Below are 16,576 nucleotides of genomic sequence, written 5' to 3'. Positions count from 1 at the left end.
GCACAATAAAAAAGCATAGCAGAGCTAAAATACAGTACTGTTGCTTGACACCAATTTCAACCATGGGGAAACGTAAGAATTGTGATATCCGAACAACGTACAAGGCAGCAGTCGTGGCTGTGGAGGACAATCCAACAAGCAAATACTTCATCGCGAAAGAGTTTGACGTGACGTGCAGCAGAATACTTCATCAACGTAAATCATGTAAACGTTGCAGTTTTTGTTTTTCATCCATGTATTTAATTGTGTAGCATTCAGATATCTTTATCGCTTGCAACAATCACTGTTTTTTTTCGTGATTTCGTGTGAATAGAACGTGAGGATTTTGTATTGGTTGCATTTTTGAAAGTAAATACTCATTAAAAAAGTGTAAAGACGTTTTTATTTTATGCACAAATTTATTTTTCACTTCACTACTGTACAAAAATCATGTTAGATACGCAATCCATGAACCCAATGACATGCCATATAAAAGATCCCCCGTTTACGTGTCCTCCCCCCCCCCCTTTAATGCAGTTCGGCGCAGGACGGATATATCGACAGTACGGTTATATCGACATTTTTCCTGACTCCCGAGAATATCGATATAACGAGACTTTACTGTATTCACGAACAACGGGTGCCCCTTTGTCGATTTATCAAAAAAATTCACGAACGAGGGGTCCCCCTTTGTCGGTTTATCAAAACAGATTCATTTCATAACATATCCACAATGCAACTGGTTGTTTACATCGTCTTTTTGTCGTGCAGAGTGGAGGATGATGGCCGAGGGGCGTTTCGCTAGCCTGCCCAGGACGCTCCACGTGCATCACGCGCGAGGAGCTACGTCACCCATCCGTGGCGTCCCTATGCTCGCTGCTCCCGCTGGGAGTCGCTGCCCTTCAAGGAAGACGCAAAGTTCCATTACCTCCTCGATGGACCTTCTCAGTTCAAGACCAAGGTGGGACAGACTGACTAGCGTATTTTCCGGACTATAAGGCGCACCCAAAAGACTTGATTTGCGACTTATAATGTGGTTCACCGTGTGTTAAGTAATATTCATAGTAGTATTAGTTAATTAATATTCAACCCCCTCCCCGTATAAGTAGTGTGGGGTCCATGCTGAGATACACCAAGCAGCATTTAATTTCATTAATCTCTTAAAATGAAAACTTCGCAAGGTGGAATTATTTTCGCCATTTCACCATCATTTTCCGTTTTTGGCACAATGATTAGAAATGGAAAATTGTGTGTTCATTTTGCTTGTTTTTGTATTAAGTGTCTCAAAAAAGGCCTAAATATTCTATGAAAACTTCTAAGGAACGTCATCATTTAAACAAAGATTGGTCATCTCTGAAAATGATATTTATGATATGTGATATGTGGTCAAATAATGCTTGTTATTGTGGGACCGTTTGAAAATTTGGTTGGCACTTTAATAAGCATCATGGAATTTCACAAGTTTAATTTGCTTTTGCGGGCCAAGTAAAATGATCTTGCGGGCCGGATTTGGCCCACGGGCCTTTACCTGGACACCCATAGTATAATGGGTGCAAATGTAGCCCCAGCTTCCACTGAACCCCCCTTTTAAAATCTGTTTTGCCGTATACAATGGTACCTCGGTTCTCGACCATAATTCGTTCCAGGACCCTGTTCGAAAAGCGATTTTTTCAAACACCGAAACCATCTCTTTGCTCCTGTCACTTGCGAGTTGACAGCGGGGGCTGGGGGGGGCTGCCTCTCCCGGCCGTTCTCCACCTGCTGTCAATGCCGGATGATTGAGTCATCTCGCCACCGTACCTGGACTCGTCCTTCGATGCGCGAGTGTATCCGGTCCGAGGTATTTTCCCTGCATCCCATAAATTTATGTCATCTTCCGGGATTGCGTAATTTTGCACCCTCGTGTGCGGGTCGGATCACCCGCTGCCTTCTTACTCACTGTGTTTTCTTTTATTTGTGAATAAACATCCTGCTTGGTTAGTACGTGTCTGTTTTGGGATCCCAAACATTCCACTACGTTCCGACGAGTCAGCTGCCGTCACTTTCGCTCGGACGTGACAGCGACGGATGACTCGGCTACAGAATGTTCTTTTCTCTTCAAATATCGATCCAATGACACTTGCTCTCACTCCCACGGTCACATCACTAGATTTCACAGCCTCCTTATTCTTTAATATGCCACATCTCGTCGCCGCCCGGGGCGCGCCCCGCCCCTCCTGTCACCTCCTCCGCTGCTCCATGGAGACGGCCCCTCCCATCATCACGCACCTGGGTTCCCACAGCTGGTTGTCATTCCCTTGATTGTGCCTTCTGACGATATTTACCGATCGCGCAATACCGTCTGTGTCGGAGTATTCTGAAAGCTACCATTACGACTTCCATGCCGTCAGGTTTGCCGTCATCGATCTCTCACTTACCTCTCCCTGCTGTTATTTTTGCATGCGTGCCTCAGTAAAGACTTTTTGTTCACGAGTATCTGTCTCGCCGTGTATTTTGGATCCAACCTCCCCGCTTTCCTTTCGTCACTCGAGCCCTGCCCTCAAGCCTCGAGTGCCGTGACATAATATCGTACTGATCGTAGATTTTGCCATGCTGTATTCCCTCGCCAGATCAGACACTCGCACACCTCCTTCATATTTTGCGATTATTTCTTTCTTAAATGCAATAGTTGTAGCACTACTTTTCTCTTGTCACTTTAAGCAGCACTTACTTTCTATGGAGGCATGATTAGGGGCTAAAACTCTTCGCACACCTATATTAAACGCTAGAGCAAAACGCAGCAGTCCGCTAGCGACAACAGTTGGTCACTAACAGAGCGATACACCCGTGCGCCGCTCAGCTCCCCACCCTCGCGTACGCACTCACGCGTCGTATTGGCATTCGAACACCGATTGATGTTCGAACGCCGAAGCAAGAATATCTCGAATATTTTGTTCGAACACCGATTTGTTCGAACTGTGAGGCGTTCAAGAACCGAGGTACCACTGTAGTATATGGAAAACTTTTTTAAACATGTCATTCATTGCCCTTTATAATTCAGTGTGCCTTATATACGGAAAACGTTTGAAAATACACCATTCATTGGCGGTGTGCCTTATAGTCCAGAAAATAAAATACAGTGAGACCTCAGCTTACGAACACCTTATCTTACGAACTTTTCGTCTTACAAATGTCAAATTTATGAAAATTAAACCTTGAAATGCGCACTACTTTTCGCGATACACACCCACCACGGCTGGCGGAGTGCTCTTTGGATCTGGCGGAGTGATCTTCGGATCTTCGGCGGAAGCACACGACCGAACAGCGCTCCAGTCGGCGCTACTTTCCACGCCCCCTCTCTCTGAATTCACACGTCGATCGCATCCGAGGAGCTTTTTGCAGATAATTTTACTACTATGGGACCGAAAAAAAACCACCACAGGCTCGTGTTCAGCCGGAGAAGACACAAAAAATAAAATCACCGTCGAGGAGAAGGAGATCATTGAGAAACACGAACGAGGTGTGCGTTTGTGGCGTCACATGTGCACACCACGGCTGTCATGTGAATCTCAGCCTGACACATCTCTCACGCTGTGTGTCACTTCCCTGAGAGTAACATTCTCCATTTCTACCATTGCCACCATCCTTCGCCTAAAAGCTTTGTAAAGCTTCAGCGACTCATTGAAATGAAATGAAATTGAAGTGTCGCGAGCGGCGGCGCCGCCCCAGCTGTCGACTCGCACGTGACAATTTCGGCGTCATTAGTCACGTGAAGGCATCGACTAAATAACGCCTTTGTGTAAAGTTTACACAACACTGTATAGCTTTTAGGCGAAGGATGGTGGCAATGGTGGAAATGAAGAATAGTTGTATTAAGTTCATCCTGTCTACCTGATATCTAATTTAAAATAGATTCTTATCTTACAGACAGTGTATTGTCGGTGTTCAAACACATGACATGTTTCGGTGACTCTGACGAAGGCGGAAGTAGACGCCGAAACATGTCAGGTATTTGAACATCGACAATACACCGTCTGTAAGATAAGAATCTGTTTTAAATTGGAAATCAAGAATGTTACTCTCAGGGAAGTGACACACAGCGTGGGAGATGTATCAGACAACCGCGGTGTGCACATGTGACGCCACAAACGCACACCTCGTTCGTGTTTCTCACATCAACTAAATAACGCCTTTGTGTAAAGTTTACACAAAATAGTCGATGCTTTCACGTGACTAATGACGCATTTTATTCCGCGTCCATGGAATCATCGGACTCACGCCTTTTGTAGTAATAAAATATCTGCCAGTACCTACGGGACTCGAACTGGATGCAGATGACATCGAGGAGCTTGTTGCTGACCATAATGAGGTCCTCAACACAGAGGATTTGATTTGTGCAGGCTTTTATTGAACAGTTCCATCCAGAAAAGGCTGTGAGAATCATCAACATGATGAATGATAATGTGATGCCTCAGTTTCGTAAGACCTTAGAAGTCAGAAAGCAACAGGTGTCAATTAAGAGCCATCAACGACCATCACAAATGTAAATAAAGTGACTTTATTATACAGTGCAGTGTATTTCTTTCATTACAATACAATAGCACATTTATTATACATAGAATAAGGTATGTTGTGTGTAGTTTTAAGGCTTATTTAGCTGAAAAGTATATTTTATAGAAACCTGGGAACGGATTATTCCCATTTTAATGGTTTCCTATGGGAAAATGTTTTTTTGTGATACACACTTTTTGGCTTACACACTGTCTGGGAACCAATTAAGTTCGTAAGATGAGGTCTCACTGTATTATATTATCTCATCTCATCTCATCTCATTTTCCGTACCGCTTATTCCTCATTAGGGTCACGGGGGTTGCTGGAGCCTATCTCAGCTGTCTTCGGGCACGAGACGGGGGACACCCTGAATTGGTTGCCAGCCAATCGCAGGGCACACAAAGACGTACAACAGTCACTCTCTCACTCACACCTAGGGACAATTTGGAGTGGTCAATCTGCCTGCCATGCATGTTTTTGGCGTGTGGGAGGAAACCGGAGGACCCGGAGAAAACCCAGGCGGGTCCGGGGAGAACATGCAAACTCCACACAGGGAGGCCGGAACGGGACGCGAACCGGCGACCTCTGCACTGTGGAGCCGGTGTGCTAACCACTCGACTACCGGGCCGCCCTATATTATATTATATTATATTATATTATATTATATTATATTATATTATATTATATTATATTATATTATATTATATTATATTTATCAATTATTATTATTAACTTGATTTGGGTGCTTGCAAAAAAATTTTTTTTCATGTGAACTGAAGATGGACAGCTACTGTATGTGACATCTTAATAAATTCATAATGACTCATCACTTTTCATCATTTTTCCACCCCCCAACCCCCGCTTCCTTTTTTCCTTAGTCCCATTCCGGGATCCGAATTCCCCGCAGATTCTTATCAGCACATTTCCATCCACGGCACCCTGCCTCGACGTAAGAGGGGAGAGCCCAGCAACACTTGGAACCCCAGAGACCATCACACCCCATCAGGGCTGTGCGGGAGCCCAAAAGCGGTCCCCCAGCCCGGGACTTCGCCGCTGGCTCCAAATATTGACGACGACTTCTACGGGTAAGCAGAATGAACACAAATAAGGACTATTGTCACTGCGACACTGAGAACACCTGCCAAAACAAAGCGGATTGTGCCAGATGTTGATCGCTAGAACGCCGCATGCGGCACAACCCTGACCTCCGACAATAAACAATAACAAAAAAAAAAAGAGATCAGTCACTCAAAACAACGAGCACGTTTTGCCTATTGTTTTCGATTTCTGTTTGGGTTACTGTCTGGTTCTCTTTGAAAGTATCGTATTTTGGATTGGATTGGATTAGCCTTTACTAACGTCGCAGGGGAGAAATTGACATTTCACAGCAGCAAAAACAAAATACAGGAGCTGCTGTAAAGGCAGCCACTCTCGCTGCGCCATCTTGAAGTCAAAAACAAACATGAACAAAAAACAAAATAACAAATAATGTGACACAACACAAAAGACACAGTTCAATCTTTCGCACTTTTTGCACCCTCTTTGTTGCATGAAGCAATTCTAGATGAAAGAGGATCAAAGTGTCCTTTTCACCAATGGATGTCATGGTGAAATGTCCACACCTGCTACAAGCTAAATGCTGAAAGGAAACACAAAGCTATAGCATTCATTGACCAAAACAGGTGTTCTACCATCTCCTGTCCCATGTCAATCCGCTTTAATTCCAAGTAATGAAAGGAAGCGGAAAGGAAAGGAAGAAGTAGAAAAACAAAATACAGTAGCTGCTGAAAAGGGTGGCACTGTCGCTGCTCCATTTTGAAGTCAAAACAACAACAACAAAAAAACAAGAAAACAAAATAATATGACAACACAAAGACACAGTGGCAATCTTCAGCACTTTTCTGCACCCTCTTTGTTACACAAAGCAGTTCTAGATGAAAGAGGAGAGGATCAAAGCGCCCTTTTCACCAGTGGATCAGGGACATCATGGTGAAACGTGCACGTCTGCTACAAGCTAAATATTGAAGGCAAACATGACATGTTTCAAAACGTTTTCTACAGACAGTAGTTGTGGTACCTGTTGTGGCTGAATATTACTTTACACAAGGCGCACTTATAATATTATAAGGCGCAAATCAAGGCTTCTTTTTGGGTGCGCCTTATACAACATAAAATACGGTACATTCGAGGAGAAAGAATGGCAAATTGTGGCCTGTTCTTGATTGCTGAATCGTTACGGGAAATGTGGTGGGGGGGAGCGTTTGAAACTATGAATGCGTGCGGAGAGTTTTAGAAATGGACGGACGTCTGTTGTTGTCCATATCTAGTTTCCCCACACATGAACTTTAACAGTCTCCAGATTTGCGACAATTTTTTATTCTGCTTTTTTTTTACTTTGATGAAGTCGGCACATTGATGCTATCACGTTGTACATTGTGTACCTGAAGCTATGACCGCTACAGCCTGGAGATAAAACCCCACCCCCATACCAGACAGTAAGAAAAAAAAATCATTCGACTTTTGAGAGAAAATAAAAATAGGCCTCTCATCCCTCATGGCGTCTGCCCATCTTTCCGTGTCGAATTACAGCGGACTGTATCTGATGGAGCTAGCGATGAGCGCATACTAGCGTTTCATCCCACCCCCCCGAGGGGGCATCTGGGTTACCTTTGTAGGTCCGGGTGTGGCAGGCCAGATCACAGAGTACTGTGAACTCATCTTTCTGACTTTTGGTATAATGCTGACCAGTGACGTGCAGTGAGGTTCATGGCTGGTGAGGCACTGACGTCATCATAGTCAGATTTACAAACATATGAACTCTACAGAGTAGCTTATTCACCATTTGATTGGCAACAGTTGACGTGTTTTGTTTAAAATGTCATGTCAGCATTCTTTATATATACAAACTGTAGCATCGAAAAAAATAATTAAAAAAACGTTATTATCGTGTTACCTTTACTTGTAAATGAAGTCCATGCGCCGCTCCTTCTGAAGAAAGGAATCAATAACATCTTTGTAGAAGCCTTCCTTATCTTTCTTCAGTTTTAAAAGTCTCTCTGTCTCAATGGAGATCACTGCCAGTGAAGAAAGTCATCCTTGACCAGTCCTGGTGCGACTGTATGTTTTCAGTCTTTTCAGTGCTGAGAATGACAATCTCATCTACTTCTACAGCAACAAATGAGGCTGCACCAATCTCCTTTTTAATGTCAATTCTAATGACATCACCAACTGCTTAAATTAAATCGTTCTGTATTCTCCATTCTGAAAATGAGGCCAAGCAATCCGAAAAAATGACTGGAGGGTTGCACTTTACTTGCTAACTGTTTACTGTAGCTTTCTGTCTCTAATTCTATTATTCTGCAGCCGTGGAGTCGCAAGTATCTCTGGAATCACAAGCACCCCCTGTCATGAGGCGGGAGAACTGTGTGCATCACCTACGCACAGTTTTGACAAAAAATAAAATAAAATAAACACTGTAGTACAGTGTTTATAATGTACAGTGACTGTACATTATATACACCAGCTAAACTGTAGAAATTTAGTTCATATACTAAACGTGTTTGAGCGCTTTAATAGCGAGATGCAGAGGGACAGTAATGTGGTCTCACTGCAGAGCAAGCCAGCAGTTAGCATAGTGATTGCGCAATCCATGGTGAGGCTCAGCCGGCTGCTGCCTCACCGCTCGTCTCTACTTAGTATTTGAACGGTAAATGTGAAAATTCAGCGATTTTGAAAAAAATCCAAAAACGGTGAAGTTAAATGGACAAGAACTTTAAATTACAAATCACTAAATACTACATATAACAGTTTAATTTATTTTTTCATTTGATGTTTCCATGACAGGTTTCCATGATGACAGGTGAGGCACTGTCTCACCTGCCTCCCATGACTGCACGTCACTGATGCTGACGTATAGCCAGACAATTAGTCTGGCGATTCCATCCAGAACGTCTTGATCTGTGGCTGATGTCATGGCGGCTGCAAGTTTTCTAGTTACTACCGTTGATAAATATCCGCCATTGTCTCATCAGACCACAGTTTTTCGTTGCTATTTATTTTTGAGTCCCTCAGATAAACTCCACCCAGGTTTGCTTTTTATAAAAATTAGCTTCCACTTCCACAATATCCTCCTCTCAGACTAAATCCACGATTGTCTCAATTCAATTTTAGCAAAAAAACAGCTATACTTCCATGGAAGCTTTGACGTTGGTATGAAAGGCAATAAGCGGATATCTTCCGCCCTCTACCGGCAGTGCGTTTAATTTTTTTGTGCCCTTCACCAAACAGAAATCCTGATAAATGGCACGACATCATGATTAGGAATGACTGTAGTACACAGGTGTCCAAGTCCGGGGGCCAGATCTGGCCCGCCACATAATTTTATTCAGCCCGCAAAAACAAACCAAACATGTGAAATTCCATGCTCATCTATCGAGGTAGCGATTGAGCTAGCAAGTGATCGAACTTAGCGAGCAATCAAACTCGCAAGTGAACTAGCAAGCGATCGAAGCAAGCTAGCGAGCGATCGAGCTAGCGAGCGATCGAGCTAGCAAGCAAGTGAGTTACGGGCGAGCTATCGAGCAATCGAGCGAGCTAGCGGGCGAGCTATCGAGCAATCGAGTGAACTAGCTGATGAGCGATCAAGCGAGCTAGCTAGCTATCTCTCTTTCTATTCAGATAGCTGGCTAATCCATTATATGATTCCATGATGGTTGCTATTGTCCGAACCAAAACTTCAAATTGTTGTATGAAATTCTCGTAGAAAGACACCCAGCTCCCGAGAGGAAACCGTAACTACAATGTGGCCCGTGGCAAAAAAGGCACGTGTCAGGCGCTCACTCCAACTTTTTCTTTTCAATCTGCTGTCCCCCGCCTCTTTATCTCCCTCACTTGGTGGTCTGCAAAGTTGCTCGCCGGGGGTCAAATAAAAGGCAAACTGGCCAAATGGGAGTGTGAGCAACATAAGGTCAGGGATCAAAGGTCAGAACCAGCAATGGAAAGTTAAGATGGATCGTTCCAATGATTGCATACCAATGACATACACGCCCTTATCTTTCAATGGAAAGTAGCAATTAGCTTGAAGTAGCAATTTCATCATCATTTGAGCAAGTCCGTTGGGATGAAAATGAGATTGGGCGAAACACTGGGCACTTTAGCTGAGCTTCATTTGTAAATAACAAAAACCCTGGCACTGGAGTAGACACATTTTTTGCACATGTCTGGCAGTGAATGAGTTTATGAGTGACTATTTTTTGAATTTGAAGTAAAAAATAATGACTGTTACTGTGGTTGACATGGGACAATTTGAAATGTTGGTTGGAATTTTAGCAAGAATCATGGCACTTGACAAGTTTGATTTGCTTTGGCCGGCCGAATAAAATGATGTGGCGGGTCAGATTTGGCCCCCGGGCCTTGATTTTGACATCCTGATGTAAGGAATTAGCCAGTTAGCTGAATAGAAAAAGAGAGCTCAATCTCTAGCTACCTCCTTGCTAGATAGCTCAATCACTATCTAGCACGATAGATGAGCATGGGATTTCACAAATTTGTTTTGCTTCCACAGGCCGAATAAAATTGACTTTGACACCGGTGATGTAAGGTATTCGTCAACTATCTGAATAGAAAGAAAGCTCAATCTCTAGCTAACTCCTAGCTAGATAGCTCAATCACAAGCTAGCTAGCACGAAAGATGAGTATGGAATTTCACACATTTGATTTGCTTTCACAGGCCCAATAAAATGATGTGGCGGTCCAGATTTGGCCCCCGGGCCTTGACTTAGATAACTGTGTCTTCAATCAACAAGATGCCTTGAAATTGTCCGTTGTTTGTTTAGAAAATTTGACGCAACATGAAACTCGTTTTCAACCAAACAAGTTAAGGAAAATACGTGTGTTGGGGGACACGTTTCAATAGCAAATCATTTATTCATCTGGAGCCAACTTTACAGTCCGATATTATGTCAGATACTGTCATCTGTTGGCAGCCCAGTGTCATTACATCACCCTATCATTCCATAGTTCCGCGGTTCCACATTCCCTCCCCTTGCGCAAGCTCGTCCGGTTTCCTCCCACGGTCATGCGAGCCATTGCGGTGATGTTAATTGTCATGCGGGGAGGCAAAAGAATAACATAAGCCAAGAAAAGACTGCGGTGAGAGCAGCCTCCCCCTTTTCTGACTTCGGTGGCGTGGTCGCGCAAGCAGAAAATGTCAGGGGCCGTTTTAGCAAAATAAGCAGAATAAAAGACTCCAAGTTAGCTGCGGTTGGTTTGCGCCGACTAGAAGGTCGCTGGTCGACCTCCGCGTTCCGACCGCAATTCCTGTCCAGTTCTTTGGCTGCTCAGCTTGAATATGTATTCCGGCGCAAGATTAGCTTCTACCTGGTGGATGACATTCTAGGTCGGTGGTTTCTTAACCGGTGGTGTTCGTATGCCCGAGGGCGGGGGTCGGCAACCCGCGGCTCAAGAGCCGCATGCGGGTATTTAGCGCTGCCCTAGTGGCTCCCTGGAGCTTTTTCAAAAATGTTTGAAAATGAAAAAAGATGGGGGAGGGCAGTGTCTGAAACTCATGACAAAAAGTTAGTGGACACCTGGGCAGACAACTCTGAAAGGATGCCTAAGTTGCCTGCCCGATTTTTCACACCTTAAATCACATAAAGACGTGTAATCACCCCAAAAAAATGTAAAAGTCTTTTTTTAAATTAAGGCAGTACCAACCACAAATGCAACCTTGCCTAATTTATGGTAAATATACCTTGCTGAAGATTTTGCTCCAGCTGTCCCTTAGCGACATGGTGTATGCTGCGACCTTTGCGTTGTGTTGCCTGCTTAACGCTACGAGGACTCCACTTTCTCAGCGGCTTTCAAAACTCTGAAGTACACTTTTGAGTCAGGGTGTAGTCCGAAGCAGGCTTCTGATTGGCCGCCAGTGCCGCCGAGTATGCAAATTGCCAAACGATCGTTCGAAGACGCGAAAAATTATGACACGTAATGTTTGTTAAATCCTCTCGCAAATTGCCAAACGAACGTTCGTTTGGCAATTTGCATACTCGGCACCGGCAGCCAATCAGAAGCATGCTTCGGACTACACCCTGACTCAAAAGTGTACTTCAGAGTTTTGAAAGCCGCTGAGAAAGTGGAGTCAACGTGGCTCGTAGCGATTTGTTTGTGGCTTTTGAGTGATTGAGTAAAACAAACAAACATATAAGGCTTTTAATTTTTTGAGGCTCCAGACTTATTTGTTTTTTGTTTTTTTGGTCCAATATGGCTCTTTCAACATTTTGGGTTGCTGACCTAGGGGTGCGAAAATGCTTTCTATGGGTGTGAGAATTCCCTGGGGGAAATTTACACATTTTTAGGGATATTGGTCAGGTAGGTAATCGAAAACAGTTCTGGAAAATTCTGGATTTCAAAAACTCGTTGTCTTAATGGGCATTATGGATACATGCTAATTCAGTATCATATATGTAAATCAGGCGGCCCGGTAGTCAAGTGGTGAGCACACCGGCTTCACAGTGTAGAGGTCACCGGTTCGGTTTCCTCCCACACTCCAAAAACATGCATGGCAGGCAGATTGAACACTCCAAATTGTCCGTAAATTTGAGTGTGAGAGTGACTGTTGTACGTCTTTGTGTGCCCTGCGATTGGCTGGCAACCAATTCAGGGTGTCCTCCACCTCGTGCCCGAAGACACCTGAGATAGGGTCCAGCACCCCCCGCGAGGATGAGGAATAAGCAGTACAGAAAATGGATGGATGGATGTAAATCACAGGTGTCAAAGTCAAGGTCCAGGGGCCAAATCTGGCCCACCACATCATTTTATTAGCGAAATTAGCGAAATCATTATAGCGAAAGAAAATCCAACTTGTCAAATGACATGCTCATCTATCAAGCTAGCTAGCGAGCTAGTTATCGAGCTATCTAGCTTGCAAGGTAGCTAGAGATCGAGCTCGCTATCTTGCAAGCTAGCGCTCTTTCTATTCAGATAGCTCGCTAATCCCTTACATCACAAGTTTCAAAGTCAAGCTCAGGGGGCCAAATCTGGCCCGCCACACTATTTCATTCGGCCCGCAAAAGCAAATCAAATGTGTAAAATTTGTAAAATTCCATGTGCATCTATCATGCTAGCTAGCTAGTGAGCTGGCTAGCTAGTGAGCTAGCTCGCGATCGAGCTAGCAATCGAGCTAGCTAGTTTACTAGCTAGCCTTCTTTCTATTCAGGTAGCTGGCTAATCGCTTACATCACAGGTGTCAAAGTCAAGGCCCGGGGGCCAAATCTGGCCCGCCACCTCATTTGATTCGGCCCGCAATAGCAGATCAAACCTGTCAAATTCCATGCTCATCTATTGAGCTAGCTATCTATTGAGCTAGCTAGCGGTCGAGCTTATTAGATCGTGAAGTAGCTAGAGATCGAGCTAGCTATTGTTTGAGCTATCTAGCTAGCAAGGTAGCTAGAGATCGAGCTAGCTAGTTATTGAGCTTTCTAGCTAGCAAAGCAGCTAGAGATCGAGCTATCTAGTAATCGAGCTATCTAGCTAGCAAGGTAGCCAGAGATCGCTCGCTACTGTAGCTCTCTCTCTCTTCAGCTAGCTTGATAATCGCTTACATCACGTGTCAAAGTCAAGTCCGGGGGCCACTTCATTTTGTTCGGCCCGCGAAAGCCAATCAAATTTGTCAAATTCCATGCTCATCTATTGAGCTAGCTCAATCCTCAAAACTACTGTCACACCACCAAAATTGTTTTCCAACTTCAAAGTACTTTTGATGTACTTTTGGGAAAGGCAAGGGCACGGACCGTCCAATGTTAGCGTCCCATTATTGGCAAGCGATAATGAATATATGCCGTGCCAAGATAAAATAAATAAATAAATAAAATTACATGCAAAGGGAGCATCCTTGTTTGCACACAAGTGTCACATGGAGGTGAAAATAACTCCCTTTAGGCTCCGCCCACTTGCGGCATGCAGTTACGGAACAGTGATTGTGAGAAAGCTCCAGAGCGCGTACGTATATATAATTAGGCATTTTAGCTTTCCCGCACTAGTTGAATCCATATGTCCATCTTGTTTTTTTAAGGAATGATTCCAAAAGCTTTTCAGAAAACTTATAGAACGGCGAGATTACAAATAACAAGCGTCCATTTTGGCTGAATGCCGTCTTCTGTTGTATTACATCATAAAAATCCCTTTCAATATTAAATCCGGGAGGGTTTATAGCCGATTGCTTTGTTAAGCATTGGACGATGCTAATATTCCTGTGGGAACACATAAGGAAGCTTAAAGGGACTTTAACCGGCAACCTCATTCATTGTCGGTTGGGGATTTGAGCTAATGACCTCTTTCAGCTTTTAAGCCTCCTGGACAAGGTCTGCACTTGGACACTTGAATGTGCACAAACATGGACACAATCGTTTCACAAAGGGTTTTCTTGGCCCGATGCGACTGGGATGGGGAAGGAGGGGGGGGGGGGGGGGGGGGGGGGGGCATTGCATCTGTGTGTGCCGTAGCTTGTGTGTGAAATTGTCAGTGGACTCTCAAGGGTGGGTGGTTATGATGGTTGTGATGGCGAGGAGGGGCAGTATGTCAAGGGGTGGAGGGGTGATGAAGGGAGAGAGAGAGAGACATGGAGAGAGAGAGAGAGAGAGAGAGAGAGAGAGAGAGAGAGAGAGAGAGAGAGAGAGAGAGAGAGAGAGAGAGAGAGAGAGAGAGAGAGAGAGAGAGAGAGAGAGAGAGAGAGAGAGAGAGAGAGAGAGAGAGAGAGAGAGAGAGACATAGATAGAGAGAGACAGAGAGAGAGACATGGGAGAGAGATAGAGAGACATAGAGAGAGAGACAGAAAGACAGAGTCAGAGTCAGAGAGAGTGAGAGAGAAAGAGAGAGAAAGACAAATGCAGAGAGAGACAGAGAGAAAGACAATTACAGAGATGGAGAGAGAGAAATACAGAGAGAGAGAAAGACAATTACAGAGAGAGACAAAGAGAAAGAGAGAGAGAAAGAGAGAAATACAGAGAGAAAAACAATTACAAAGAGAGAGACATAAAGAGAAAGAGAGAGAAAGAGAGACATAGAGAGACAACAAAGATGGAGAGACAGAGATATATATATAGAAAGAAAAAGACAAATACAGAGAGAGAGAGACATAAAGAGAGCGAGAGAGAAAGAGAGATAGAGAGACATAGAGAAAGAGACATAGAGAGACAGAGAGACATATACAGAGATACACAGAGAGAGATAGAGAGACATAGAGAGAGAGACAGAAAGACAAAACTTTAACCAAAACAAAGAACCTGGCACAGAGAGAGAGAAAGAAAGACAGAGATACAGAGAGGAAGACAGAGAGAATGAGAGAGAGATAGAGAAAGAGAGACATCGAGAGAGACACAGAGAGATAGAGACAGCAGAGAGAGAGAGTGGGAGAGAGAGAGAGAGAGAGAGAGAGAGAGAGAGAGAGAGAGAGAGAGAGAGAGAGAGAGAGAGAGAGAGAGAGAGAGAGAGAGAGAGAGAGAGAGTGAGCAAGGGACCTAAAGACTGGAGTTTTCCTTGACTTGCGGCGAGTAGCGGCCAAACGCCGCTCTCCTCCCTCGACGCAACCCGAGCGGCATTTTACAAGACGGTGGCGATGCCTGACGGGACACAGCGAATGTATCACAGGACTTGTTTATGAAGCAACATCGGCCGTCGGAATTTGGACATTTGCCGTAGGAGGCAGAAAAGAACAAGGACAGTTTGTTGGTGGGAAGAAGAAGAAAAAAAATCCCACTACCAAGCGACGACAAGATGTGCTCGCTCAACCGGGCCTTTTCTCTCTCTGTGTTCCCCAGGGAGCCCACAGCCACCACCGCCGCCGCTTTGGAGGCCGCCGTGGACTATGTCAAGGTGAGTTGAGTTGCTTTAGCATCGTTACGATTAATCTCGCCCGATTTTGACGGGTTTCCTTCACGAACAGTCAATGCCGATGAGGGGCCGCATTCCGTTGATGTCATTCCACATAGTTGTCATTCTCTCTCTCGGATGTCTGTACAAATATTTTAAAAAATTAATTCCCGTATTTTCTGGTGTATTAGGCGCACCTCCAATAAATGGTGCATTTTCAAACTTTTTCCATATACAGTAAAGTCTCGTTATATCGATATTGGATATATCGATAGTCCCGGTTATATCGATACTATTTCTATGCACGCACGGAGAAAATTACATGCAAACAGGGTCGGATATATCGATAGTCCCGGTTATATCGATATTTTTTCGGACTCCCTTGAATATCGATATAACGAGACTTTACTGTATAAGGCACACTTTCAATGAGTAAAAAAAAGTTTTCCAAATATAATACAGAAATACTGTATTTTCCGTGTATAATGCGCAGTGGAGTATAAGATGCACCCCCAATGAATGGTGCATTTTCAAACTTTATCCATATATAAGGCACACCTTCAATGTGTGAATAAAGTTTTCCAAATATAAAATATAAATACCGTATTTTCCAATGTATAAGCCGCACCGGAGTATAAGGCGCACCCCCCAAGGAATGGTGTATTCTCAAGCTTTTTCCATATATAAGGCACACTTTCAATGAGTAAAAAAGTTTTCCAAATATAATATATAAATACTGTATCTTCCGGAGTATAAGGTGCACCCCCAATAAATGGTACATTTTCAAACTTTTTCCAAATATAAGGCACACTTTCAAAGAGTAAAAAAAAAGTTTTCCAAATAAAATATAGAAATACTGGATTTTCCGGTGTATAAGGCGCAGTGGAGTATAAGACGCACCCCCAATGAACGGTAAATATACGGTAGAGGCTGGGGATACGGACTACTTCTTCTACGGGGAGGGGTTAAATGTAGTGCGTGGATGCCGACAATCGTTGCGAGACCTGTAATGGCTCAATATGAATTCACATATAAGGCGCACCGATCGGCATATAAGGCACAGGGTCATCCTTCTCAACTGCAGACCACCCAAAAACATACTGACTTACAATTTGAAAAAAAATCATTTTTTTATTCACCTGGGCGGTCTGTCAATGGCTCGGATTTCTCCCCCTTCCATCGTCCCTGCTTTGTGTCTAGT

The 16,576-nt window shown here is 43.9% G+C and overlaps 1 protein-coding gene across 3 annotated transcripts in view; it reads left to right on the top strand.

Annotated features, from left to right (window-relative positions):
- The window catches only part of bcar3 (BCAR3 adaptor protein, NSP family member), a 76,260-nt gene that overhangs the window by 20,901 nt on the left and 38,783 nt on the right, over positions 1-16,576 (top strand). For all 3 annotated transcript variants that reach the window (XM_089001354.1, XM_089001355.1, XM_089001357.1), the window contains 3 exons: positions 751-940; positions 5,388-5,594; positions 15,324-15,378. In XM_089001354.1, coding sequence (XP_088857480.1) covers positions 751-940; positions 5,388-5,594; positions 15,324-15,378 — 452 coding nt within the window. The remainder of the gene's footprint in view (positions 1-750; positions 941-5,387; positions 5,595-15,323; positions 15,379-16,576) is intronic.

The sequence above is a fragment of the Hippocampus bargibanti genome, linkage group LG07 (genome assembly GCF_051943395.1).
Source record: "Hippocampus bargibanti isolate YZ-2025 linkage group LG07, ASM5194339v1, whole genome shotgun sequence".
Taxonomy (NCBI): domain Eukaryota; kingdom Metazoa; phylum Chordata; class Actinopteri; order Syngnathiformes; family Syngnathidae; genus Hippocampus; species Hippocampus bargibanti.
The sequence above is the reverse complement of the archived record's forward strand: the minus strand, read 5'-3'. Positions and strand labels throughout refer to the sequence as shown.